We start from the raw sequence: 25,065 nt of genomic DNA, 5'->3' as shown, positions 1-25,065 counted from the left end.
CACAGGCACCGCCCACAGCGCGTCTGGGCTTCCGAGCGGCACTCCGCTGACCGGCTGCCGCTCCGTGCGCACGCGCCCTCCCTACTCCTCCTCAACGAACTCGCGGCGTCCGGGCCGCCCAAGCCCACAGCGCCCCCTTTCGACTCTAGGCTTCCCAGCCGTCTACCATCAGGTACCATAAGCAGGCTCCTGGCGGAATCTGTCCTCTTGAGGCCAGGTGGTCCAATTCCTTAGTCCAGACCTCTCACCTTCACCCAGGAACCCCGGGCAGCTCCCGCCCATAATTCTTCCCTACGAAATAGCCTTTCCCCGAGTTGCCCGCTAACCAGCAGTGGATCCACGGGGCTCACCTCTCCCGGTCCAGCCTCTGAGACACGCACAAACACCCAAATGCTTTTCATGCTGCACTGTCTTCTATAGGCAACAGCAACGTCAATTTTCAGGGCTCATGGGCGCCTTTGTAACTATGAAGGGCACTCACACTGGAAAAAGCACTGTGGGATAGGACCAATAGAATGGATTCCTGGGTTGCAACTTGTACTTTATCAAACACACACAGGTCTAATAATCAATCACCCGCTTTGCTTATTTCCAACTCTCTTCTAGTACTAGGTATCACTCAGAACAGAGAGGCTCAGCCTCTGGTGCACCAATGAGCCAAGTGGAGTTTGAAATGGCCTGCACATCTCTCAAGCAGCTGAAGGGTCCCGTGAGCGATCAGGAGAAACTGCTGGTGTACAGCTTCTACAAACAGGCCACCCTGGGCGACTGTAACATCCCTGTCCCTCCAGCCACAGATGTGAGAGCAAAGGCCAAATGGGAGGCGTGGAATGTGAACAAAGGGATGTCCAAGATGGATGCCATGAGGATCTATATTGCCAAAGTGGAGGAGCTGAAGAAAAAGGAGTGTGGCTAAGGACATGTTGGCCAACACAAGGAAGTCGCATGGCTTCACTGGTAGGGAATGGGCTTAAGAGTTCTGATGGCTGGAACACACTGAAAGGGTAACAAGGTTAGCGGAGACATCAATAAATCACCTTAACCGCAGGAGAGTGGAGTCTGTTACAAAAAAAGAAACTGTGAGGGGTCTGAAAAGGGGTTCAAATGTAAAAGCATCTCTGCTGGGTAAAACTCCTTTAATCTGGCTCTGTGTGGTCTGACTGGCACCAATACCCATCCTACCTATGTGGATGGATGGCAGACAGAAGTGGGGATGGGTGGGGTGCTTCATGCCATGAAAATGACCAAGGCTGGAAGTGGAGGCAGGACCTTGGATCTGTAACAATACAGAGGAGAAAGGGGCTCTGTCTTAACACTAAAATCAAACAGAAAATTGCTTATCTAGAACATAGGCCCCAGTGAAGTTAGATTTTGATGGAACTCAAACTTCAGTGACACAGGAATGAAGTAGCTCATGCATCACAACACAGCAGTTGAGGGACAATGGAGCAAGATGGTTTCAGGATCTGAGGCTCCACAAGACTCATCGGAGGCTTAGCAACCTAAATGTTCTTAGGATTGGTGTTCTTAATCTAGGTCTCTGCTTGGGCCCTGCTGGACAGTATGTATATAGGCACATGTGGGTCTTTGTCAGTCATTTCAGAGACATCAGTATGCTACCACGGTGCCTGGAAGCTTGCATATGAAGAGCTAAATAGAGTTCTTAAAGGACTCTACAGTAGCATGGCATTTCCAACACTTTTCTTTAAAACTTGTCTTCTGAGATACAGTCACTGCCTGGCAAATCTATTCACATAACAGCAAATTTCTAAAGGTGTTTTGTGTGTGTGTGTGTGTGTGTGTGTGTGGTTTGTTTTGTGTTTTAATTATTCAGGTTTTTGGGATAGGGCCTGGCAGGTCTGGAATTTACTGTGTAAACCCAGGCTGGCCTCAACTTTTAGAGATCCATCTGCTTCTTCATGAGTGCTAGGATAACAAGTATAAACCACCCATGATGGCTCTAGAGTATATTTTTTAATCATTAAAATATTTTATTATTGTGTGTACACTGTAGGTGTGGCTGGAGTGAGTATGCTAACAGTGTACGTGGAGGTCAGAACACAGCCTTATCTAGTTGGTTCTCTCCTCTGACCTTTATATAGGTTCATAGGAGCAAACTCAGGTTGCCAGGTTTTTGTGGTAAGTACTGCCACCTTTACCTACAGAACTATCTTGTGGGTCCTAAAGTGTTGGGTTGTTTTTTTTTTTAATTTTTGTTTTTGTTTTTTTGAGACAGGGTTTCTCTATGTAACAGCCCTGATTATCCTGGAACTTGCTTTGGAGACCAGGCTGGTCTTGAACTCTGCCTCTGCCTCCTAAGTGCTGGGATTAAAGGTGTGCGCCACCAAGACAAGTCAGCACATTTTTAAATAGTCCTTTTTTTCTTATGAATTAGAGGGTCTACGTAGTTTCAGACTAGCAGGGACAACATGAGACCTTGCTTCAAAACCAAACAAAACCTTTTCCAAAAATCTTTAATGACAAATGTACTCAATAAAACTGTTTTTAATGATATAAAGATATCAGCCTAAACAGAAAACATTTCTCCAGGCTGAAGAAATACTCTACTCCATTTTAGAGGACTAAGACCACTTTATAAAGTAGTACAGACCCAAGCACACAGAAATGTGACTCACTCAACACTGTGTTCATTAAACTTCTCCTGTTTCCTCTGGTTATTCAAAATGTAAAATCAAATCAAAGTGAGAATATTACCCGGATCTGTTTTTTGGCTGTTTTTTTGTTTTGTTTTGAGACAGGGTTTCCCTGTGTAGTCCTGGCTGTCCTAGAACTAGCTTTGTAGAACAAGCTGGCCTCAAACTCACAGACATCTGCCTGAGGACTGGGATTAAAGGTATGTGCTACCACCCAGCTCCCAGATATTTTTTATCCAAAGGGTAATTTTTCTTAATCTTTATGGGTGTTTCCCCTGCATATATGTCTGTGTAACATGAATATGTGGTGCCTTCAGAGGCATTAAGAGAGTATTGGAACCCCTGGTTCTAGAATTACAGAAAGAACAGACATGTGGGTGCTGGGATCAAACTCAGTCCTCTAGAAGAGTGACCAGTACTCTGAAGCACCAAGCCATCTCTTTGGACCCAGAATAAAATTTCTTAAAAACAAAGAAAGAAAGAAACATCAAAAGCCTAGACTAGTAACATTCATCTACAATCCCAGCACTGGAGGCTGAGGTAGGAAGATCAAAAGTTCAAAGGGTAAAGTGGCTTGTGCCTTTGATCCCAGCAGGAGGCAGACAGGTAGGTCTCTGAGTTTGAGGCCATCTAGTTGACATAGCTGCAGGTCAGTCAGGGCTACAAAGTTAAAAGCTACCTTGAGTTCCATGGTGAAGTGATACTATGTGTCTTCTTGTATATCAGGAGAGACTGTCTTGGAACTCCAAAGGAAATACTTCTTTAAATGCCAAGACTTCCATAGGAAGATCCATCAAGACCTGGAAACACGAGCACTCTAAAGCAGTTGGTTCGGCTTTTTTGGATTTAAGACAGGGTCTTTCTATATAGTCCTGACTAGCCTTGAACTCTGAGATCCTTGACTCTATCTCCCAAGTGCTGGAACTAAAGGCATGCGCCACCATGCCCAGCTAGTTTGGCTTTCATCTGAACATTTTTTCCAATATTATCTACATGATTCACAGCTAATCAAATTTTCCACTACCCTCAGCCAAGGGTAATGTTCCATAGAGCTATCTCAGGCTGGACAATAAGTTGTTACCAAATTTCATACAATTACATACAGGAGTTCACCACTACTGAGAATGATAAAAAAAAAAACAAAAAACATTTCATTTCTAGAACATAACAAAGCTTTGAAGAGTGAAACTACCCCATGAGCCTCTTGTCTGTGCTGGACACAGTGTTCATGTAAACAGCCGTACTGGACTCAGACGCCAGACTGGAGTTTAAGCGCTGCTCTCGCATGTCTTCCATTAACCCGAAGCCTTTGGTTTATTTCTCGTGGCAAACCACTCATCACTTTTGTCTGCAGCCATTGCCTATGGAAACAGATGGACAGACATCAATCACTCCAAGTCTGCATTCTCCACTGTGATATTAGCACTAAAGCAAGTTCATCTGTGTAGAATGTTGTTCACTGTAACAGGAGAGCTAGTGTGTACCCAGCAGTCGCTTGGTGATTCCAGTTCAAGTCCCAGTATCACCACCAAAAAGTGTCACAGCCAGGCATGATGGAATACACCTTTAATCCCTGCACTTGGGAAGCAGAGGCAGAGGAATCTCTGAGTTCAAAGTCAGCCTGGTCTATAAAGCGAGTTCCAGGATGGCCAGTGCTATACAGAGAAACCCTGTCTTTAAACAAACAAACAAAAAAACAAAAAACAAAACAAAGTCAGGCCAGGCAGTGGTGGCGCAAGCCTTTAATCCCAGCACTCGGGAGGCAGAAGCAGGCGGATCTCTGTGAGTTCGAGCTAGTTCCAGGCAGGCTCCAAAACCACAGAGAAACCCTGTCTCGAAAAACAAAACAAAACAAAACAAAACAAAACAAAAAACACAAAGTCGGGCAGGGGCTCACATCTTTAATCTCAGTGCTCGGGAGGCAGAAGTAGGCGGACCTCTGTGAGTTCGAGGCCAGCCTGGTCTACAATAGCTAGTTCCAGGACAGGCTCCAAAGCTACAGAGAAACCCTGTCTTGAAAAAACAAAATGTTTGCCTCTATAAGTCATTTAGATGTTTGGTAAGAAAACTTTTATTCAATCAAAAAGCAAATATGAGCCGGGTAGTGGTGGTCCACACATTTAATCCTAACACTCAGAAGGCAGAGACGGGAATGTCTGTGAGTTTGAGGCCAGCCTAGTCTACAAAGTGAGCTCCAGGAAAGCCAGAGCTGTTAAACAGAGAAACCCTGTCTTTTGGGGGCTGGAGAGATGGCTCAGCAGGTAAGCATATGTACTGCTCTTGCAGAGGGCTGGAGTTCATGTCCCAGCATCCACGTAAAGATGCTCACAGCCACCTGTAACTCTAACTCTAGGGGAACTAACACTGCATCTTGCACCACAGAGGCACCTGCATGTGTGCCATATGCTCATACACACACACAAGGAAATGGTAATAAAAATAAATCTTTTATTTAAAATTGAGTTTTTATCATGCACTAGGTAATATACTGAGTCCAGGTATATGACAGGAGTGACAATCTAGATTTTAGGAACTATACTGAACAGCTACGGAATTACATAGAAAGTTACTTTTGGGGGACCAGAGAGATGGCTCAGCAGTTAAGAGCACTGGCTGCTCTTCCAGAGGCTCTGGGTCAATTCTCAGCACCCACATGGCAGCTCACAACAGTCTGTAACTCCAGTTTCAGGGAATCTGACACTTTCACACCAATGCACATAAAATAAATTTAAATTATTTTTTAAAAGTTACTTTTCAAAAAAAAGTATATGTGCTTTGAGGTATTTACTATAAAAGACCCATAAAGTCCTATCAGATTAAAGGGTAGGAAACAATAAATAGTTGGAGAAATAGTCAGAAATACTCATCTACACCAGGAGGAAATGACAAGATAATGTTTACATTAGGAAACATAACAAAAAACAAACAAATAAATACATACACACATACATAAATGTATGTATGTATGTATGTATGTATGTATGTATGTATGTATGTTTGTGATTTGGCAATAGTGAAGCTGAAGGTGACTAACCTTGGCAGTGGACTTAAAAAATGGACTAAGATAAGGCTATATTTCTTTACATGAAATCTTAGATCTAGCCAGCCTGGTGGTGGACACCTGCAATACCAGCACTCAAGGGGAGAAGTAGGAAAATTGCCAGTTACTACATAAATCCCTGCCTAAATAAGTAATAATCAAGTTTTTATTATTTGAATGAAAATATAAAGAACTTAAACCGTAAAGCATTATTAAAAAAACAACTGCCTGCCAGGAAGTGGTGGCACACATCTTTAATCCCAGTACTCAGAAAGCAGAGGCAGGTGGATCTCTGGGGATTTGAGGCCAGCCTGGTCTATATAGTGAGTTCCAAGACAGTCGGAGCTGTTTACACAAAGAAACCCTGTCTTGAAAAATCAAAATCAAACCAATAACCTAATAACCTCCCGAGAACTGGAAGAGATGTTTCTGTTTTAGCAGTCATAAAGGATGGGGGAAAGAACAATTAACTTTGGCTAGGAGGATCCAAGAGAACCTCTCCATTCTAAAGTACCAGCTCAAAAAGAGAAAAACACTTTGAGTAGAGACTAGAGTATTTTTGTTACTATAAGCAGTGCAGTGAGATCGGAATAGAGCTGAGCTAAGGGCTTTCAAGAGATAAAGACGGGTCAGAGAGTAGATAAGGGCCAGTCAAGTGAAGAATGTATCTGGGAGGCAGCAGAGAATTGGGAGATTAGTTTAAAACTCACTGGATTTCAAAAGCAGTGCCAAAAGACGAGAGATATCTCAGAAATAGAACTCAGCTTTTGGTGAATAATGGCAAACAGAATTTAAGAGAAAACCAAAATAAGTGAGAAGAAACTGCATCAAAGTGGCTGTGTATAGAAACTGAAAACTATCCTAGGGCTGGCAAGCTGGCTCATGAGGTAAAGATACTTTCTGAGTTTGATCCCCAGGACTCACGTAGTCGAGGGAGAGAACACAAGTGCTCTCTGACCTCCATCACATGCCATGGCCTGCATGTGCAGTGAATAAATAAAATGTAAAAAAATCTTCAAAGACTAAAACTACTGTAGAGTAAAAAGTAGATTCAAAGCAAAACAGAAACAGCTCTGAGAAGTCCTAGCTTGAACAGCTGGGATATTAGGAGATATCAGTCTTTGTTTGTTTTTGAGGAAGGATCGCTCTCTATAGCCCTAGCTGTCCTGGAACTTGCTATGTAGACCAAGCTGGCTTTGAATTCACAGTGATCCTCCTATCTCTGCCTCCCAAGCATTGGGAATATACCCAGCAAGATCTCTTTTGCCCACAGAAAGGACCAGGGTGCATAGAAAGGAAAGAATTGATTATAAAATCCTCAAAGAGCTCCATCCAAGTCCCTGTCTCCCACTTACTAAATATCTGATAGCCGTGAGTGACTAATTTTTCTGAGCCTTAGTTTCCTTACAGGCTGTGACTCACAGAATCTAGAGTTAGAGAGTATACACACAGCACTTACGGGCATGTCAAAGCACACCAGGTGTGGTGGTGCACACTTTTAGTCCCAGCACTGAAGAGGCAGGTGGTTCTCTGTGAGTTCCAGGCTAGTCTGGTCTACATAGTATAACAAGGCTGGAGACCTTAGCACAACTGATTCCATGGGCAGAAGGCTGTAAAACTCAGCAAATAGCACCGCCAGCCAACACTAAAACAAAGGCCTAATCCATCAAAGTCACAGTTCTGAGAAAGTCTCTAAATGTACTATCCTTGCTTTTTGGCTTCTGCAGTTCTGCTTCTGGATAACTGTTCTTGTTAACTGACAATGAAGTATGTCAACCCAGGACATATTTTTTGTGCTTAAAAGCTCATTCTGAGAAAGGCTCGGGGCTATACTGGGACTCCGAACACCCAATGTAGTTGCCATCCAGTTAAAAGACTTTCTATTGGCTTAAACTAACTGTGTTTGAGCAGTCTTCTCTGGTGAATACCCCACCACAATAGTGAGTGCCAGGACAGCCAGGGCTACATACTGAGACCCTGTCTTGAAAAAACCAAAACCAAAGAATAAAAGAATATGCCAAAGCTAGGCATAGTAGCTCAAACCTGCAATCCCACTACTTGGGAAGTTAAGGCATGGTGAATGCTTAGAATTTGAGAACAACCTATTAACCACACTGAGTTCTAAGACCCTGTCTAAAGAAATAAGCCAACAGGGATAGGGAGATAACTCAATGGATAAGAGCACTTGCTCTGCAAACATGAAGACCTGAATTCAGATACCCTAGTAAAAAGCATGGCTGCACTTTGCTGTTCCCACAGTGCTGTGAGGCAGAGATAGGCTGATCATAAGAACTTGCTGGTTGGTAGGCTAGCCAGCTAGCTATCAGGAATCACAAACTTCCAGTTCTCAAGGAAACATGGTGGAGAGTGATAGAGGAAGACACATAATGTCCTGCTTTGGCTGCGTTGGCTTCTCACATGCACACACGCACACACAAGTAGAATCTAACATGGAGAGAGAGAGAGAGGGAGAGAGAGAGCGAGAGCGAGAGCGAGAGCGAGAGAGAGAGAGAGAGAGAGAGAGAGAGAGAGAGAGAGAGATAGAGAGAGTGATCTTGAAATTCATTGTCATCCTCAGCTACACATCAAGTTCAAGGCCAGCCTCTTTGACGCAGAGAGTTCCAGGACAGCCAGGTTTGCACAGAGAAATATTGCCTCAAAAGACAATACGTAACAAAAGAAACAAAAATTTAACAGGTTGGGTGTGGGATGATTGCTCAGTAGTTAAAGTGCACTCTCCATGTAAGCTTGATGGACAAGAAAGAGTTCAAATCCTCAGGCCCTGTGAAATAGCTGATGCAATCAGGTATCCGTAACCCCAGTTACGGCAGGATGGAGACAGAGGGAGAATGTCTGTGAGCTCAAAGTCAACTGCTGAAGGAGCTCTGACAAGATCCTATCTCAAAGAAGACAGAAGACTGAATGCTGTCCTCTGACGTGCACATATGCACTGTGGCATGTGTAGCATGTACTCACACTCCACTCACACAGGTGCACACACACATCTAAACACACGCCAGACATACACACACAAAGATAAAACTATACATATGTGCATGTGTGTATATATATGTGTGTGTGTATATATACATATATATGTATATATATACATAGTCTTGTTTTTCTTTAAGTGTATGGTACATAAGGAAATTGCTTAATTCCTACTTCCTTTAAATGACTTTAAACACAAAATACTCTTGAGTATTTTAGGGTAAATTTTATGATGCCTGAGATTTTCCTGAGCATCCCCAAGCAAAAAGAAGAAAAAGGAAGAGAGAGTCAGAGTGACAGGAAGGAACGCTGAAAGTGTATGGCACGGAAACATGGGAGGCACAGCTGTGCTCTTGTTTGGTGTGTATTTGAAATTTTATCCATGAAATGTCACATAACATAAACCAAAACTATTATGTAAAAATAAACAAGACTTGAATATTTAATTTATAAAAGTATAAACTAAGAAGTTTATCTACAGGTGCTATTCACCATTAGTCATTAGGGAAATACAAATTCAAACCACAACAAGAAACTATTCTCCATTTCTTAGAACAGCTACCAGAATCAAAGAAGCAATAACAAAAAAAATGCTGGGGAGAAAGTAAACAAGTACACCTGCACAGACCCAGCAACTCCCCATGTTCCTTGGAGAGGGGTTCCAGTACTCCAGAGGAGGCCTGAATAGGCCCAGTCTAGTAACTGACACCTTGCAAGCTTGATTTTAGGGATCCTGGGACTGAGCTGGCTGTACGGCTGCTAGGCAAGTGCTCATGCAGAGCCTCCCGCAGCTCTGCTGCTCATCTTAACTAAGGACTCACCTAGTGCTGGACCTTCTGCTCATTCTGAAGCGCAACAGTAGTAACCCAGGACATGGTTTTCCTTCTTTCCAATGTCTTAGATTTGTTCTCATGTTTGATCTTAGCAACTTAGCATTTATTTTACATGAAAATAGAAAAAGCTAGCCAGGAGGTGGTGGTGCACACCTTTAATCCCAGCACTCAGGAGGCAGAGGCAGGAGAATCTCTCTGAGTTTGAGGTCAGCCTGATCTACAAAGCCAGTTTCAGGACAGAGGACAGCCAGGACTACAGAGAAATCTTGTGGGGGTGAGGGGGGTAATAGAAAAATCTGTCTAGGGTTATGTGACTATACTCTAATCCCCTTAACCAATTTCTTTGGTTTATTAAGCCAAGAACTTCACCTTCTCATCTAAAAGATAATCTTTTGTGGCTCCCCTTTTTTTCCATTACTTTTATTTATTTATTGAGTGTCTGTATGTGTGGGCACACACATGCCACAGTACAGGAGTAGATTAGAGGACAAATTGCAGGAGCCCAGTCTCTCCTTTCATCATGTGGGTCCCAGGGACTGAACTCAGGTTTGTCAGGCTTGGCAGCAAGTACCTTTACCCACTGAGCCATCCTGCCAGTCCGCAGCTATTCTTTGTCATAGTTAAACTGCTCTTTTTGCCATTTGGAGGCATTATTAAGCAAATAAAGGTTTTGAACCCAAGCATTGAGATCCTGAGAGTTAATCTAATAACAATTAGCTACTAGGTGACTCCAGGACTGTATATTCAGTTGTGCTCACGGTATGGATACACTGTCCAAAGAGATGATTCCTGTCCCAAGGGGTCAGGCAAGAGAACAAGTGATTTGATTATGCCACTCAAAGCAGGGTACAATCTAAAATGGATGAGTTACTTCTGAAGTTCACATTTAATATTGACTATACATAACCAACTATGAAGAGAGAGATTGGCTAAGAGATCCACTTCAATATAAGTCTTCTTGTCAACTGTCCGGCACTTTCCTGTACAGTAAAATCAATTCTCCTATGACCTTAGAGACATGAAACATGTAGCTACAAGCATATTTAAACTAGAATGCTCACAGCACCCTTCCTTAAGTAGATTAAAAACAACCTAAATGTTTGCTACCATGGGAATGGATAAACCAGGTGTTATCTAATAAAAGCAATACAAAAGATGATACATGCAATTACACAGTGGAGTCTCAAAATGTTATCTTGAGAGAAAGAAACCAAGCACAGAGAAATATCTACTAAATGGATTCATTTGTTTAAAATCCAAAAATAAAACTGATCTACTGTGCTGGAAATCAGAACAGCAGCTGGCTCTGTGAGAAGCATCGGGGAGATATGAAGAAGGCAAGGTCTCGTTCCATAGAAGAGCTCAGAGGACGGGGAGCCGCCAGTGCATCGAAGAGCAAAGAAGGAAAGAGCGGCATATTTGTCAATCAAAAGCTTACTCAACATTCTATTTTCCTTCATGATAAAGCTTCAAAAGGTATCTTCTACATATTTTTGTTTTAATTCACAATGACTGTTCTTATATCTATGGTTATCTTCCATAAAGCACATCATAGTCCCAAGAAATGAGTATTTTAATTTTATTTCACCATTTTAAGATAAATTTCAAAATGAACTTTTAGAAATTCAGAGAATTTTAATAAACCATTTAAAGGCTAGTTATATAGATTAAAAATGATAGAACTGGGATAGATTGATTCCTTCTGTCACTCGATTAGGTATTCAGAAGTGAGTGAGGCCCAGTGGTCGGGCCTACAGTCCTATCTACATCGAAGGTTAAAGCAGGAAGGTCCCTTGAGCCCAGGAACTTGAGGACAACTAGGACAACAAAGTCCCTGTCTCAGAAGTCCAAAGTATTCAGAGAATGTCTGTTTCACACTAGGTCTATGTTAGAAGTTGGAGTACAACAATGAGCTACTGCTTCCTGATGAAAAATCAGGTTTGATGGGAACAGAAGCTGCTTGATGCATTTGGCAAGATGAGATCACCAACAATGTCAACATGAACACTACTTGCTGCCAACATCTAGCACAGAACAGATGAAGTATGCATTTCAGACAAGAAGTGGAAACTATGTGTACACAGATCTCTGAAACAGAAATCCAATTAAAGAAACCTGGTGATACAGTCCTAAAACTTAGGAAGCTGAGGCAGGAGGATCAGTAGTTTGTAGTCAGTTTGGAGACACAGACTCATATCTCAAAAACAGAAATAAACAAGTATCTGGTGATGGAAGATGGAATTCAAAGGGTTTGGTTTGGGTGTTTTTTTATTTACTTTATTGTGCATGTGTGTGCTTGAGTGTACGCATGTTCATCATGTGCATGCAGGAGCACGTGGAGGTCAGAAGAGGGCATCAGATCCCTTAGAACTGGAGTCAAAAGCAGTTGCAAACCACCATGTGGGTGCTGGGAACTGAACCTGTGTCCTCTCTAAGAGCTGTAAGGTCTCTTAACCACTAACCCATGTCTCCAGCAATTGTTTTTTGTCTTTATGAGACAAGGTCTCACTATGTAGCGCTGGTTGGCTTGAAACTTACTATGCAGACCAGCTAGCCTTGAATTCACAGAGATGATCTACCTCTGCCTCCCAAGAAGAGCTTTTAAGAGATGAGAGCTACTGGATTTCTTTCTTTCTTTTTTTTTTTTTTTTTTGTTTTTTTTTGTTTTTTTGAGACAGGGTTTCTCTGTAGCTTTGGAGCCTGTCCTGGAACTAGCTCTTGTAGACCAGGCTGGCCTCGAACTCACATAGATCCACCTGCCTCTGCCTCCCGAGTGCTGGGAATAAAGGCTGTTTCACCCGGTGAAAGAGTTACTGGATTTCTTGATGTGATAACAAGAACAAATGGGAAGGAAGAAGGAAAAGAATGATGTCAAATGGAAAGCAAATAACCAAATGGCCAAGGAAAAAGAAGGGGATGGAACCCAGGTACTTTCATCCACTGAGCTGAACAGTGATGTTCACAGCAGTAGTGGATTCCTTCCTAGTCAGCTTGGGGCAGAGGGAAGATGAAAAGTCCTAAGGAGTAATGTGTGATACTAAAGATGTTGGTGTCTGATTAAAAGTTATTGCAACAGGGAAAGGGCATGCTTACCAGCACCTGGACCCTGGACCTCCTTATACTATTCTGCTGTGGCCTACAGTGACGTCAACATAAAAATAAGATTCACACCGGGTGGTGGTGGTGCACACCTTTAATCCCAGAATTTGGGAGGCAGAAGCAGGAGGATCTCTATGAGTTGGAGGTCAGCCTGGTGTAAAAACAAGTTCCAGGACAGACTCCAAAGCTACACAGAAAAACTCTGTCTCAAAAACAAAAAAAGGAAAAAAGAAAGAAAAGAAATAATACTCACGTCATCCAATAACTTGTTTCCTTTGGGATCTCTCTTAGAAAGTTCTCGAAAAGCTTCGTCCCCAACAAAGCAAATTTCATGTCCATCCTATACCAAAAAAGAGAACAGTAATGTGAAAAAAAAAAAAAACTTTGAGGAAATCCCCAGGACAGCTGTCCCCTCCCTAGGCGATACTCACAGGGTCAGCCAGGATGACTACTTGTACTGTCGCCTTCCCTGGGGTATCCAGACTCACCAGTGGAGTCAGGATCGACTGCTTCTCCCTTTTCATCAAGGCTTCTATGTCTGACAACTTAAAAAACACAAAACGGCAAGTGAGCAAGAGTCACATACCACTTCTATGGCACGGTCCTCATTTGACCAAGGCACCACTTTTATTTTATTATCTCTGTGGTTCTTAAAAGAATGGGTAAGCTGATAACAAAGCCACAATCAGAATGAACTCAGAAAGGAAGTCCAAGATTCTTAGCTGGGTTGTAACCAGTGACAGAGTTTAAACAATCAGGTCAGGGGCTGGAGAGAGGACTCAACAACTAAGAACAAGTACTACTCTTATAGAGGACCCAAGTTTAGTTCCCAGCAACCATGTCAGAGGGTTCATACAAGCTGGTAACTCCAGCTCCAGGGGGAATCCAATGTGGGTACCTGCACTCATGTGTGCACAAACACACACACACACACACACACACATTTTAAAAGGAAAGAAAAGGAGCCAGAGAGATGGCTACACACTCACTTCAAGGTCTCACAACTCCCTGTAAGTCCAAGTCCAGGGAATCTGACAGTTGCCACAGACACCTGCACCAGCATGCATATAGACACACATGCATACACATATTAAAAATAATGACTTTTTAAAAACAAGCAATTATCAAATAGTACCTCGTTCTGAGGACAAGAAAAGGCAATTCTTCCAAAGGCTGCTGCATGATCAACTGCACCCTTGATACCCTGCAGCTCCAGCTTACACTGCAGAGAAATAAGAAAGTGGGCTGATGCTTTCTAACATATTACATATGTCTACTATGCTTCGTAAGGCGCTTGCCATGCAAGCGTGAGTACCTCAGTATAGACGCCAGCATAAAGCTGGATATGGTAGCTGGGTATGTGACCCTACCATTCCTAAAGTGTGTCAGGAGGCAGAGACAGGAAAACCCCCAAAGTTTACAGGTTAGCTACCATAAATAAAAACGGAGGCAGTATCAAGTAGTAAATGTTATTAGTGGGATTTATTTTCTTCTGTTCATCTGGGTAAACACTGATTCACTATGAAGAAACTTTCATGTTAACCCGATTTATGAACCAAACTCAGGGTAGCCGGCAAGCTGTTCCTCTGCAAGGTCACTCACCTGGTTATCAGCATAGCCCAGCAGAGCCCTCTGCTTCTCCTTGTCCTGCTCATAAATTTTCATTCCCAGGAGATTAGACCAGTAGTTCAAGGACTTCTGGAAATCAGTCACTGCTAGAGTGACTTTTAATACAGGATCTGTAAAGTAAGGAAATGGATGAATGAGGACACTTCAGTGGGATGGGATAAGGAGGCGCAAACGGGTAAAGTGCATGTAGAATTCAGCTTAGGCTGGAGGGGGTGTGTGCCTAGCAAGACTTTTCATTGGATTTCCAGCAACTCTCTTCTTAGCTAAAGAATTTAGTTTATAAGGAAAGAATTTTAAATCAATATGAAAAGAAACAACACGATCCAAATAAATGGCAATATGATAATCATTTGGTGGAAAAAAAGCTACATGCTTCAATAAATAACAAAATGTATATCTGATGGGTTAAAGAATTAAATTTAAAGAATAAACTAAGGAAATACTTACAAATAATTTGTTTCTCATTATTTAATTATTGTTGTCTTGACAAATTAGCAATGTTAACTGTTTTATTGCAGGGAAGGGAATTGAAACAAAACATACTGACAGAGTGTAAATTAGAAAATTGTGGGAAAGGATTTGACAGAATGTACCAAAAGTTTTAAAAATGTACTGAAAAAGCAAGTCCACTCTCAGCAACTCAGAAAGCAACTGTGGCTGTGTGAAGGGCTTTTTATCACAAAGGCATTCGACAGCGTTGCTCAGAACAATGAAACACTAGGAACAACAAAACACCAACAACAGAGGCTGCCTATTTTCTGTAACGAAAGGCTGCCATGGAATTCCTAAAACAGCTTATGCAGGGTACATTTATATATATGTATGCATTATTTTGAAGAAAAGATCTGAAACACAGACTCTAGAATGTTCACAGTAGTTATCTTTGGACATATGGGCACTACTTTTTTCTCCTTTCCTCCTTATTGTCCTCCACCCTGTTTACTTATCTTCTATTCTAGGGTTAACCGCCCCCCCCCACACTATAACTTAAAAAACAAAAACAAAAAATCCACCAAGCAGCAAGCATATCATGGAAACATGTCATCCTGTGTGCTGATTTTCTGATCCCAACCCCAGCGCTGGTGCCAGAGTCTGAACCCAGGCCCTTGAACATTCGACAAGGACTCTCTCCACCTGTGTAGTAAGTAGTTTTCCTTTTCTTTCTTTCTTCTTCCCTTCCTTTTTAATTTATTATAATACAGGAACTTTACCTAGGGCTTCACACATGCTAAGCAAGCATTGCATCATTGAAACTTTTTTGTCCACTTTAGATTTTGAGACTGGCTCTCAACAAGTTGCCCAGATTAGCTTTTCTCTGTAGCCCAAGTAGGCCTTAAGGCCTTACCTTAGCCTACAGCCCTCCTGCTAGCTGTGATTATAGGTCTGTGCCACTGGGTGTGGCCAAGGGAACTTCCTAAAGAACAGTTTACAACTACATCTGACTCATCTAACTATGACAAACTCAGTGTATTTCCTGTGGTTTTCATCACCTCCACCTGAGAACTAGCGATGCCAAGACTAACCATGGTGCTTTTCACAGGGCCTCCTCCCGGCAGACTCAAGTTTATTTTTCTCCACTGATTGCAAAATCACCAAATCCAAGATCATCAAGAACCTGAGTTCAGTGATAAAATGCTTGCCTAGCATGCCTGAGACCTTCAGTTTACTCTCTAGAATTGAGCAAATAGCACAAACTCTCCCCAGAGCCAGAAGACCTTCAGGACAGGCACAGGTATGGTCCAAATGGACCAGCAGGGAATTAATGCCTTAGAGGACTTAGCAAGGTAAAGGACAAAAGCATCTTCGGAACGTGGAACTCACCATTACTTAAGTCCAGGCTGAGTACCTATTTGAAAAGCTTGGGACCGGAAGTATTTCAGAATTTGGAAACCTTGCATGGATTTTCCTGGTTGAGCATCCCTAATCTGAAAATCCAAACACTAGAATGTCAAGCTTACAAAGCATGGTTGCACAAGGCTGAGACACCAGCACTTGGGAGGCTGAGGCAGTAGGACCTCTGAGTTCTAGGTTAGCCAGAACTACGGGTTAAGACATAGTTTTTGTTGTTGTTTTTGAGACATGGTTTCTCTATTTGGCCCTGGCTGTCCCAGAACCAAGAGATCTGCCTTCTTCTGCCTCCAAATGCTAGGACTAAAGGTGTGCATCACTATACCCAATTCTAAGACAGTCTTAACAAACAAACAAAAATTTTAAATCTGCTATTTTAGACTTTTGGAATAGGTACACTCAACCTGTATTAAGCAGACAGAGTATATTAAATCTGATCAGAGTCACCCGGTAGACTCCAGACAAGGTTTGTTCAAAGGTTCCTTCCCAAAATGAATATGGAAGCATGGAGCCTCACCTGCTCCCAGCATCTCATACTAGTTTGGGAGCTAGCTCTAACAGCATGAGAGGACAACACAGAGAGAAAACCTGGGGTCTCACTATGGCTGATCTGCTGAGTCTACTAACCCTCAGTCTACCTGCTCTGTGAATTTAAAACACATTCTTATTGTTCAAACTAGTGTGAGTTGGGTTTGTTGTTTGGGTTATTTGCTCTTGGAAAAACAAAACAAATCAAACAGAAAACAAACAAACAAAAAACCAACTCTAAAAAGATGCATTATCTGCAGAACAAAACCAGTCTAGATTCTCTGTAGCTCTGTACTAATGTATACCTAATGCATATGTAAGGGTATACCTTACCCAGAAAACAGGTAAAGAACACTGGCTTGGGAAAGACACAGCCTATCAATACAGAAAAACTACAAAAAACTGTGCCCCTGCTCCCTTCCATCTTTATCAAATGTGCCTTTAGCCAGGCTTCTGCCTGGCCTAGTATAATTACCTGACTGGGAGAGACTTCGATCTTGCAGATAGAACTTATATCCTCCTGGGGCCTCAGTTTCAAAAACTCCTTCTGCAACTTTACTGAGTGGCCACTCGAGCTTCCTGGCATTGCTGACAGCCTGGCTGGAAGCAAGTGTGATTCCCTGTGACAGACAGCATCCACATATATCATTACAACAGAGCTCTTATAGGACGAGATAAGGAGCCAAAACCCCAGTGCCTTTGGTAAACCACCCAAGATTTAATTGGCATTTTCTTACAGTGATTTTAAAGAGGGTTTTTAGATGTTTTCTCCAAATTCCCCAGATTCAGACTTTACAAATCACAGCAAAAAAATAAAATAAAAAAAAAAATAAATAAATGTTGGTGTTATGTGGTCCATTTAATACCAACGACAATCTCCTCAGTTTTCAAGACCTAAGCAGAAAAATCCTGATCTTCCTTGGGCTGGCCAGCTAACCATTTGAGACAATTTGGATTTACTTATTTGTTATTCACTTATGAGGTTGACCTTCAACTGGAGCTTTTGCTAATTCTGGTAAGTGTTCTACCTACATCAACAGCCCAGTTTTACTTTGAAGGCATTTTTTGATCAAAGTTCCCAATAGCCTATAATTCTGCCTTGGGAAGGCCATCCTGTTCACCCTGGCCTGTTCTGTCTATCTGTCCTCTACTCTGCAGCTAGAGAACACGGATCAAAAGGAGCCTACAGCTTACTCTCAAGCAGCTCACAGGCTTTGTCTTCCCTTGACGGCTCTTAGAAAACATAGCATTATGTACTTTTCCCCTTTGAGGCAGGGTCTTAACCATGTAGCCCTGGCTGGGCTCAAGAACTCATAATCCTCCTGCTTCAGTCTTCTAAATGCTGGGATGGCAGTCATGTGCTGCCATATCCAGTTATCATGACATTTCTTAGCCAGCCTCTACCACCTTCCCTCACCCTCTCTGTTACAGCGTTTCCTTGCATTTTCTCAAAGCAGACAACAGTCTGAGGCCTCTGAACTGGCCTCCACCTAGAATTCTCCTCTCTCCTCATGCCTCACTCCCGTCCCTCCTCTGAACTCTTTTTGTTGTTGTTGTTTGTTTGTTTTTAAGACAGGGGTTCTCTGGCTGTCCTGGAACTCACTTCATAGACCAGGCTGGCCTCAAACTCACTGAGATCCGCCTGCCTCTGCCTCCTGAGTTCTGGGATTAAAGGCGTGCGCTACTCCCACCTGGCCTCCTCTGAACTCCTGCTCCATTGTCATCTCCTCACTGACAACCTTCTCAACTTCAAATTTAAAGAGTCATCTAGAGCAGGAGGGATGGCTCAGCAGTTAAGAGTACTGACAGGTCTTGCAGAGGACCTGGGTTCAGTTCCCAGCACCCAGTTGGCAGCTCACAACCATCCCTAACTGCAGTTCAAGTGGACCCAATACCCTCTTCTGACCTCTTCAGATACTGCATGCAAATGGTACACACACATACATGAAGACAAACACTCCTCTATTTCCTTAATATTTATTTTTATTAGTTTTAATTATGTATAGATGTGTATTTGTGTGTTTGTGTGTACATATAAGTACAGGTACCAGTGGAGGCTGGAGGCTTCAGATCCCTCCAGGAGCTAGAGTTACAGGTGGTTGTAAGCTGCCTGCTGCTCACTTCTTTTAAAGCCAGCTTTGTTTCTAACCTGGACTATTATAGCTGTCTCTGCCTCATCTAGATATGCACTGGGACACAGTGATATTTACCATGAAGTCGTTGCCAAGCTTGTAGTCTCCAATGCCATAATTGTACGTCAGTTCTGCAACAAAATGATCATCCTCAGGCCCAAAGCCCACCATTGTTTTACTCCACTTCCCATCATAAGGCCTGAAAAGAAAAGAAAGAAAGAAAAGAAAGAAAGAAAGAAAGAAAGAAAGAAAGAAAGGAAGAAAGAAAGAAAGTAAATTAACTCAGGGGCCACAGGAAAAATCTGCTTCCTACTTCTGGATACAGAGAGTAGCCAGTCCCTTTGGGTCCCATAAATTCTAAACAAGGATGAGATGACCTTTGAAGGTGCTGACAGCAGTTTTGGACAGTACTCAAGCACCACAACCGCATTCCCCACAACTGCACACCCCACAACTGCACACCCCACACACCGTCCATTTGGCATGTATTTAAGGGAAAGATTTAGTTACCTTTAAAAAAATGTAGAGAAAGGAATCCTAAAGGCAGCTCTCGAGTCTAACCTCAGACAATGTCCTTGCATATCAGTAAGCACACAAATCCCAAGGGACCTTGGAAGCTTTCAACTTGCTGTGGATACTTAGCTCAGGAGACAATAAGCCATTGCTTTACCCACAGCTCGTACTTATTTATGCTTGTAGTAAAATATGAAAAATTTTCTGTCTCTGTTACAACTCCTGGTAAAGAGTTCGTTAAGCCTTGGGATTCCCTGCTAAGTGGGTCTTGTATTCATGAGCAATTTCTGGAAAGCCTGAAATGAGCTGACTGAAGGTGAGGCTGGATAGCTCAAGAATTTGCCTGGTTGCCAAAAAGACCAAAAGATTAGAATGTTCAGCCACAAGCACTTTTGGGAAGGATAGGGGTGGAGAGTAAACACTATAAATCTGTGTAAAAGCTATTTGATTTGGTAAGTTTGTTGAAGCCATAGAGGTGCTGGGACCGTGGACGCCATTGGAAGTGCTGTCCCTCTTCTCTCTCTGCCTTTCTGCACACAGCTCTTCTGCTTGGCTCTTTCTGAGCTGTCTTCTCTATAATAAGTCAGCGAATGTAAGCAGTGTTTCCCTGAGGTCAGGGACAGGGCCGACTACTATCTGTAGCTGGTCTCATATACCTCCAGAGGCAAGGAGCTGATTTAAATAGATAACTGGCTGAATTTGAAGTACTGGAGGACTGCTTGCTGGATCTGAAGTGCTGTGTGAAACACTGAGAAACAAAGGGCGAGTGAGTCCTCACTGCTATTCAGGTAGCTTCTTTTATTTCTTGCCTCCCTTAAAAAAATAATTATTTATTTATTTCAAAATTTATCCCACTGTTGTATACTCAATTCTGTGAAAGTGTATTCTGTTTGGGAGCTAAGATTTTAAGACACAAGGTTCCATACCCATTACATGCAGCTTTGCAGCCTTCTTCAAATTCCTCATGGCGCAGAACCTAGTAAAGAAATAGACTAAATTGTAAATGTTACTTCTCTGGAGTGCCGGGAATCCAAGGAATGTGTCACACCAGTGCTCTATTGCTGAGCCACACTCCTAGCCCTTGACTTTTAAAAACAGCCTCACTGTCGTAGGCTGTGTAGCCTAGCTGGTCTCCAACTATAATCCTCCTGCCTCAGCTATCTACATGCTGGAATTTCAGGTGCATTAGTATTGTAGATGGTGCATTTATACAAACTAAAAGGGCAGATATAAATATTATAATTTGCCAGTTTTACTAAGAGAAACAAACAGAACTTCCAGGTTAGATATAGCAGAGGTAAAAACATCTTAAGATGGGCATGGTAGACCACACCTTTAATACCAATATTCAGGAGACACAGGCAGAATCTCTGTGAGTTCAAAGTCACCTTGGTCTACAGGGTGAATTCAAGGACAGCCAAGGATACATAATGAGATCCTGTGACCCTCTTCCCCCAAAAAGAGTTGTGCTCTCAAACAGGTATGAAATCTCTTTGGGGTAGGAAGCCACCCGTGGTAGAAAAGCAAGGTCAGCCCTAGAGAAGTCTGACTGCAGCATGCACTGGTTGAGCAAGTTGTTTTAGGTTCTAGTCTCAGACCGAGTGTGAGCACAACCATCTGGTGAAGATGGATAACCTGTTTGAGCACCTAAGACAGAACCTAGGATACAGACGGATCTCAGTGTCTTAGCATCTGCTCCCCGCCCGGCTTTCCCCCCTGAGACACTGACTCATTAAGTCGCGCAATTTGGCTTCAGACTTGCTGTGTAGTGTAGGCTGGCCTTGAGCCTCCCAGCTGCTGGGACTGCAGGAATAAGCCAGCACACACTCAGCTATTTTTCATTTTTGATTCCTACTGCTCCTATTAAGTTCCATTACTTCCCTCAAAAATGACAAAATCCACTTTATTAGCCGCACATTGGTGGAGGCACTGAGGCAGAAGCATACCAAGTTCGAAGGCAACCTGAGCTACTACCTACTGCCTCCCCCAAACCCCACGAAACTTACTGATCCCTTTTCTTAATACTACCATAAAAATCTAGCCCTAAAGCATGGCTTTCATGGCATCACAAGCTCCCCTCACTTCAGCACAAACCTCAAAGTGCTTTGCATGCACAGCATTCAAGATAAAACCAGGAACAATCCCAACCTGTACGCTCTCACATCCCGTCTCTCTCTTTTTTTTTTTTTTAATGTTTATTTATTATGTGCTTAGTATTCTGCTTGCAGCACCAGAAGAGGGCCCCAAATCTCACTACAAATGGCTTGGAGTCCCCATGTGGTTGCTGGGAATTGAACTCAGGACCTTTGGAAGAGCAGTCAGTGCTCTTAACCTCTGAGCCATCCCTCCAGCCCCCTCACATCCCGTCTCTTGAGCTAGCTAAATGTACATAAAATCAGTGTCAGTTCCCAAATACCTCCACATCACCTATTCAGGTCTCCTTGAGTAACTCTTCCCCTAATCTAGGTATGTGGAAAACCTACCTTCCAAGGTCATCTTGAACACAGGCCCCCATTAATTATCTCCTGATAACCCAGATTGGTAAATCTCTCCTGTAACTTTAGTATAAAGGTTGCTAATACTTTACAGAACTATATATGAGTCAAGTACCACTATACAATAACCTGTTTAATCCTCACAACAACCTTTGGATCAACGAAGAAACACAATAATGACATCTAGTGCCACTAACTCTGACTTCCGGGATTGTTAGTTACAAATCTCATTTCCCACATCATGTGCTCTAAATGGGAACAAACACAAAAGTCACTTGTACTTTTGTTGACAAACCTTAATATGGTACTCTGAAACAGCAGGTAGGGGTAGGGGTGTGTGTCTGTCTGTCTGTCTGCCACATGTCAGATCTCCTGGAGCTGGATTTACAATGATTGTGAGCCACCCAACACCGGCGTTGGAAACACACCTCAGATCCTCTGGAAGAATAGTAACCACTCATAAAGTCCGGGCCATCTCTCCAGCCCATACACAGCAGATATTCCTATGAATGATTAATTCGTATTGACTGTGTAGCTCCCTTTGTACTCCTCACCTTCTGGAACATCTCTGCACTAAGCTGAATTCTGTGCCTACAAAGTATTCTGCACTGGTGTGTCCCTACTTTCCTGACTTACCAAGAGCTCCTCCATAAACCTCACGACATTTTCAGTAGCCCCTTTAGAACCGCAGCGTCCCAGAATGTTTCCAGTGACTAGGAAGAAGACTAAATACTGACCTCATGCTTAAATCTGGACTGTCCAGAGGACAGTCAGATATTGACACAGAGGGCCTGAGTAACTACTAAAGAGCCCATTCGATCTTGCCCTGACATGACGTTCATGTAGTGAGACGGTGGAGTGCTTGCTTAGCATGCGCAAGACCATGGGTTCCATTCCCAGAACCTAAACTTTAAATCGCCAGCCCTTACTGAAGCCGAATTTTGAATTTGCTGATCACACCAAATGTGTCAAATCAGAACAGGCCAGATACTCGGCCTTGTGTTCTCCATAGCTGTTTCCCTGGTCTCTGCCGTCTACGCAGGGACCACTCTGGCATCTCTGCTGCTGCTGGCCCCTTCCCTGCTGCTGGCTGTTCCCCAACAGACTTAACTGTGCTGGGATTCTCTATAGCTGTTTCCCTGGTCTCTGCCTTCTGCACAGGGACCACGCTGGCACCTCCGCTGCTGCCCGCCCCCTTCCCTGTTGAGTCTCTACGACAAATCCGCCCCCTCCACCCCGTCCTTCCAATCTAAAACTCTGTAAATGTTTCATCTGCATGTTTCTATTTCCTCTTACAATGCCTAGTCAGCTCACACAGGTTTCTAAGGGTGCTCTATTTGTTTCTCTGTTAAAATAATGTGACCACAATGTGTTTATATAAGTGTGTAACTGTGTTTTCATGCTGTGAATTTAAGTTTTATGTACATGTGTGTTTCCAGATTACAACAGCTCTAAAAATTCAGTTTATATGCCCAGCTTTAAATACCAGAAAATGGTACCTGGTTCTCAAGTGCCTTTATAGATCTGAGATCATGGCACTTTAATAATAATAGAGCTTCTAACACAGAGACATGTCAGCTTTTGCAGCACCCTTGGCTTCTCCAAGAAGACAGAAGATCGGCTGTCTCCAGGCTTGCTCTGGGTTTAGCAAAGCCACCCACACAGAAGCAAAAGAGGCCTTTTACCACTCCAGCTTCCTGGATGCTTCACCCGGGAATCGATCTGCTCATCTTGCCAAGACAGGTAGACTAAATCTTCCCCCTCACATGAAAAATCTTTGGGCCTGGCAAGCACTGCTTCTAAGATTGATGTTCTCCCAGGACAAGGAGAGAGGATTTGGGATTGCCTGCTAGCTAAAAAGCTGTTTCATGTTTTGCTCATTTATTCCTCCCAGATCTGTCTAAAGGCATTTGACAACTCAAGGTACTGTTCTTTAACAGGCTTCATAGTCCAGGATTAACAGGTTTCAATCTTCAGAGGTTCAGAGTTCCCAATTTCCTCTAATTGCCTTCTAACCTAAAGCAGTAGCCTTTTGCTATGACACCAAGATATAAAATCTGTTCCAGTTCTCTTACAGGTTCCTGGAAAAGTTCTATTGCTACATCAGAATCAGGTTCGGTAAAAATCCAGGATTTTTAATTTTTTTTTAATTGTTTTACTGTTACACTAACCCCAGCCAGTTTTAAGCATATTTTGTAGGTCACTCCTGCTGCCTAAGCCAAGATCAAGCTACAAAAGTGCTCCCAGGACAACACCAAAAACACCTGTACCAGCTCCTGGGACTTCACCGTTGGTACCAGCTCTCCTAGATCAAGGACACCTGCCAAGTAAAGTCAGGTTTCCTCTGCTATTGTGTCTCATCCCATGGCTAGCCTCGTTTCATAGGGCCAGTAATAACAGTATTTTTTTTCTCCTAGACACCTGCCTTATTACCTCCCTCAAGAATCAGATGCCTGGCATCTCCAGGATGACAATGAACAGAATGCCTTTCCAGCCACACCTCCTGCTGAGCCACCAACTTTCAGCTCTCCCCCTCCCACATTGTCCCATGCCGCAGGAAGTAGCCAGACTTGAGTCTATGCCTTTTTTCTAAAGAGAGCCTAAAATGTTGGTCATAATTATCACTTCAACTTCCTGTCACCCCTATATCCAAAGAGTCTGGAATGTTAAGTTGGGCACCCTAGCCCCTGGCATCCATCCCAGGCCCCTTGCCTGGGAGTTGCATTGGTCTGGACTCCAAATCCCAGCATGCCAGGTCCTGACCCCACCCCGGGGTCCTGAGAGCGCTCTGCTTAATAAAACACGGGCATTTTAATTCGGTTTAATTTGACCTAATTGGATTTCTATGTGCCGGCGGTGCGGCTCGTGTTAGGATTTTTTCCTAACACTGTCGTGAACTGGAAGGGACTTTAATAAGTTTTGCCTGCCAATGCTCCAGTATAACACATATTTGTGACGGCCTGTAGACGACGGAACGTGCGTAGACAACACAGCTGGTAGATCAGTGTCCTTGAAAGGCTTCCCAACCCGAAAACGGGGGCTCGCAAAGGTTGAAAAACCCGCAGTGCCGACCCAGAGCCATGGGCCAGGCGGCTGAAGTGGCCTCACCCGCAGCTCGTCCTCCCTCCCCGGTGCGGCTTGCGCCAGCCCCGCTCTGCACCTGCATCCCCAGGACATCTCGAAAGAAATGCACCGTCTGGAAGCGGTTCCCCACTTTGAATACGAAATGCAGAGCTCGACGAGTGGCCATGACTCCCACCGCGAAGACTGAGTCCCCAGGCAGAGCGCCACCCTGTTCACGGA

General features: G+C 43.2%; 2 protein-coding genes across 2 annotated transcripts; one reads left to right on the top strand and one right to left on the bottom strand.

Annotated features, from left to right (window-relative positions):
- Positions 1 to 36: 36 nt before the first annotated feature.
- On the top strand, positions 37 to 3,837 carry LOC126492398 (diazepam-binding inhibitor-like 5). Its single transcript, XM_050128807.1, has 2 exons — positions 37 to 172; positions 607 to 3,837. Exon 2 carries the CDS (start codon positions 653 to 655, stop codon positions 914 to 916), a length of 264 nt encoding a protein of 87 aa, XP_049984764.1. The 5' UTR covers positions 37 to 172; positions 607 to 652; the 3' UTR covers positions 917 to 3,837.
- Glod4 (glyoxalase domain containing 4) lies at positions 2,442 to 25,065 on the bottom strand. The gene is made up of 9 exons (XM_050128802.1): positions 24,923 to 25,065; positions 20,194 to 20,243; positions 18,833 to 18,953; positions 17,098 to 17,242; positions 14,220 to 14,356; positions 13,753 to 13,839; positions 13,049 to 13,162; positions 12,871 to 12,957; positions 2,442 to 4,015 (listed from the first exon to the last, which is right to left on the bottom strand). The coding sequence occupies exons 1-9, from the start codon at positions 25,010 to 25,012 to the stop codon at positions 3,950 to 3,952; spliced, it is 897 nt and encodes a 298-aa protein (XP_049984759.1). The 5' UTR covers positions 25,013 to 25,065; the 3' UTR covers positions 2,442 to 3,949.

The sequence above is a fragment of the Alexandromys fortis genome, unplaced genomic scaffold (assembly GCF_014885135.2).
Source record: "Alexandromys fortis isolate MF-2015 unplaced genomic scaffold, M_Fortis_MF-2015_v1.1 scaffold_80, whole genome shotgun sequence".
Lineage (NCBI taxonomy): Eukaryota > Metazoa > Chordata > Mammalia > Rodentia > Cricetidae > Alexandromys > Alexandromys fortis.
Note: the sequence above shows the minus strand (reverse complement) of the source record. Positions and strands in the feature narration are given on the sequence as shown.

Coding starts and splice junctions, on each gene's coding strand:
- LOC126492398 (XM_050128807.1), top strand. CDS start 653: ATGAGCCAAGTGGAGTTTGAAATGGCCTGCACATCTCTCAAGCAGCTG.
- Glod4 (XM_050128802.1), bottom strand. CDS start 25,012: ATGGCCACTCGTCGAGCTCTGCATTTCGTATTCAAAGTGGGGAACCGC. Junction 13,840..14,219: donor TGGGCTATGCTGATAACCAG/GTGAGTGACCTT, acceptor ATTTCTCTGCAG/TGTAAGCTGGAGCTGCAGGG. Junction 12,958..13,048: donor TAGTCATCCTGGCTGACCCT/GTGAGTATCGCC, acceptor TTTTTGGTATAG/GATGGACATGAAATTTGCTT.